This window comes from Culicoides brevitarsis, unplaced genomic scaffold (genome assembly GCF_036172545.1).
Source record: "Culicoides brevitarsis isolate CSIRO-B50_1 unplaced genomic scaffold, AGI_CSIRO_Cbre_v1 contig_25, whole genome shotgun sequence".
Lineage (NCBI taxonomy): Eukaryota > Metazoa > Arthropoda > Insecta > Diptera > Ceratopogonidae > Culicoides > Culicoides brevitarsis.
The window spans coordinates 1-3,566 of record NW_026973409.1 but is presented as its reverse complement, the minus strand read 5'-3'; the positions used below and the strand labels follow the sequence as shown (position 1 = coordinate 3,566).

The window sequence follows — 3,566 nt, the reverse complement described above, 5'->3', positions numbered from 1 at the left end:
AATTCATTACTGTCGAATGTCGTTGAACTTATTATGGATATGAAGCGTACTATGTCAGCAAATATTACTACTGACCTATCTCAAGAAGTACAGTCAATCAGGAAAGTTATTCAAGACGAAGTGAAATCTTGTATTTCCAATTTTTCGAATGACGCACTAAAGATTGACTTCTCAAGAGAGCTGAAAGAATTTAAAGATCAAATAACATCTCAAATTGCTGAGTTGAACGAAAAAATTGACTCCACGAATATAGATAATTCGTTTGATGACTTTAATTATGAGCGTGCTTATTGCAATGTTAGTGCTGCGTTAGCGTCAAATACTTCTAACATTTCATTACAAGAAGATCTCCGTAGTACAAACTTTTTACAATCTAAAGAGCAGGAGATTTCTTTAATTGACTTAGAGGATGAATCCGTTTCACCTACACTTGTACCTGAGATCATTAAGCCTCTACCAGAAAAATCGATCCTGAAAAAACGATCTCATGATGCTGCTAAACCATTAAAAGTTACATCAAAAGTCAAATTTGATGACAAAAATATCGATTTAATTGAAGATGATGATAAATTTATACTCGTTAATAACAAGAAGAATAATAAGAAAAAATCAATTAATTCTTCCACCAAAAACGAAGTTTCCAGCAATGACAAAAGGAAAAAATTTGTCCTTGTTTATATTACTAGAACACCTACTTTCATGAACGAAGGTAGTTTATCGCATTATATCAGCAAAGAGCTTAAAGTTGAATGCCATAGTTGCCATCTTGTTGTTCCATATGAAAAGAGACGGTCTGAATTGAAATATCTCAACTTTAAAGTTCGTGTTCTTCATTCGGATGTCGACATTTTGCTGAATCCTGAAAACTGGCCAGAAGGCGTTAAACCTAAAAAATGGCTGATTGGCAGTGAACGTAAAGGCAATTTGAATAGTCAACTGGACAAAAATTTTTAGACAACTCGACGAATTTCAACAAAGAAATGAAAATATTTTATCAAAATATGTCAGGTATGACTTCTGTTTTAACGCAAGTTAATTTAATTTTAGAAAATACATTCTACGATGTAATTGTTTTGACGGAAACCTGGCTCCGTCCTCATCATCTTGACTTAGAAATTGCCTCTTCCTTATGGAACATCACTAGATTTGATCGCCCAAATGACGGTAAAGGTGGTGGAGTATTAATTGCCGTTAAAACATCATTATCTTGCTCTACAATTAATCTTGATCTATCCGGCCTGAACACTTTCACGTCCCAGCAATGCTGGATGAAAATAATTTTGAACAACAAAGACGTATATATAGGAGATTTTTATCTCAGAAAGAACCAATCCACAGAAGATTACATCGCTTTTATTCAGAGATCAATGGCACTACTCGACGGCATCAAAGACGAAGACATTTGCTTCATTTTTGGTGATTTTAATCTGTCAAATTTGTGCTGGGGAAAAATTGATCCTGACGATTGCTATTACGCTCCAAGCAACATAACAACTGAACTGGAGGAGAACGTACTCCAAATGTTTGCTGATCGTGGCTTTGGACAAATCTGCGACTTATCTAACAACTCAGGTAATGTCCTTGACCTTGTCTATACTAATGCAATCGATAATTTTGAGCTATCGGAAGTCGACTCCATATTTGGAAAAACAAGTGTCCATCACAGATGTATAGCTGTAAATTTTTTATATGCTTACCGAAAGTTACCCGATACTGTCTCAAATAAAATTATTCACGATTTTGAACATGCCGACTACGACTCTATTTTCGAATTTCTTCGTAACACTGATGTATCTTCCGAAGCGACTGTGGATGAAATTGCAGATGACTTTGAAAAACGACTTTTATTGGCGATCGACACTTATGTTCCCAAAAAGATTGTTATGACTAGAAACAAAGCTCCATGGCATGACTCGACATATTTTCGTTTAAAAAATAGAAGGAACCGTGACTACACGAGATGGAAAAAAAGTAATTCAGATGAGCTGAAACTAATTTTCCTCAAAAGCCGTTCTGACTTGGATACATACGACGCACAGGCGTATGAAAATTATGTGAGAAATTCAGCAAACGCAATTAAATCTCAACCAAAGAAGTTCTGGAAGTGCCTTGATCATAAACGGCAAATAAGAGGGTATCCTAATTCAATGAGCTATAAAAACGTCTTTGTTAACGATTCTCACAATATATGTAACTCATTCAAAGAATTTTTCGCGACAGTGTATGAAGAGGATCATTTTGTAGACACTGCTATGAATGAACATATACAACTAGACGAGTATTTGACTGACTTTACCATATCAAGAGATGTACTTCTCCTTGAATTGAAAAATCTCGATGCTAATAAAGGACCCGGTCCTGATGGTATTCATGCTGCCTTTCTTAAGAAAACTGCTGATGTAATTGTCGATCCATTATTGAACATATTCAATATGTCATTGAACAAGGGCTATTTTCCGAAAAATTGGAGATCTTCTATTGTCGTTCCCATTTTTAAGTCAGGCGACAGATCGAAAATCGAAAATTATAGAGGAATTGCAATTTTGAACACAATTGCAAAATTATTCGAGAAAATAGTCGCGGATCATCTTGCGAAATTCCTTTCGCGGAAAATTGATGTTCATCAGCATGGCTTTCGAGCTGGGCACTCGACTTCATCAAATTTGTGTCAATATGCATCAAATCTGCTGCTATCCTTGGAAAACAACAAACAAGTCGACGCTATTTATACAGACTTTTCCAAGGCGTTTGACAAAGTGAACCATAAATTATTACGCAGAAAATTAGTCAAAATTGGAGTCCGCGGAAAAATTTTAGACTGGATTTACACATACTTGAGCAACCGTACTCAAAAGGTCAGACTCAACGGAGTTTTTTCAGACTCTCTTGCAGTCACTTCTGGCGTACCTCAAGGAAGTCATCTGGGACCTATTTTGTTTATCATTTTCATCAATGACCTGTCTCAACATATCTTGAATTGTCACTATTTGTTATATGCTGATGACATGAAAATTTATAAAATTGTCAATGAAACATCAGACACGCAGCTAATACAAGATGACCTTAATCGAATAAATACCTGGTGCACTAAAAATCTAATGTTCCTGAACGTCTCAAAATGTAACACAATTACGTTCACTAAAAAAAGAAAAGAGAATATCATTGCATCTGACTACTATATTAATGACGTTTCATTAAAAAGAGTGCAATCCGTTAATGACCTTGGCGTTACATTCGACTATAAAATAAACTTCAATTCGCACGTCGACAAAATTGTTAACGAAAGCCGTCGAGTGTTGGGTTTTATCAAACGCAGAGCCAAAGAATTCAAAGACCCATTTGTTACTAAGATACTGTACCAATCACTAGTCAGATCAAAATTGGAGTATGCTTCAGTTGCTTGGAACACAAGCGGTGCAACTAAATCTTCAAAAATTGAGTCGATCCAAAAGCAATTTTTGTTATTCGCCCTCAAAAATCTTGGATGGCGAAGAGACACCTACGCTCTTCCAGCGTACACCGACAGATTAAAACTGTTAAACATGGAGACTCTGGAGCAGCGTAGG

General features: G+C 35.8%; 1 protein-coding gene across 1 annotated transcript; it reads left to right on the top strand.

The window, feature by feature from the left end:
* Positions 1-1,001: 1,001 nt before the first annotated feature.
* On the top strand, positions 1,002-3,560 carry LOC134836418 (uncharacterized; the record flags this gene model as incomplete). Its single annotated transcript, XM_063851627.1, has 1 exon — positions 1,002-3,560. A coding segment is annotated over exon 1 (2,559 nt), but the record flags the coding sequence as incomplete, so codon positions are not given.
* Between the last annotated feature and the right edge of the window lie 6 nt (positions 3,561-3,566).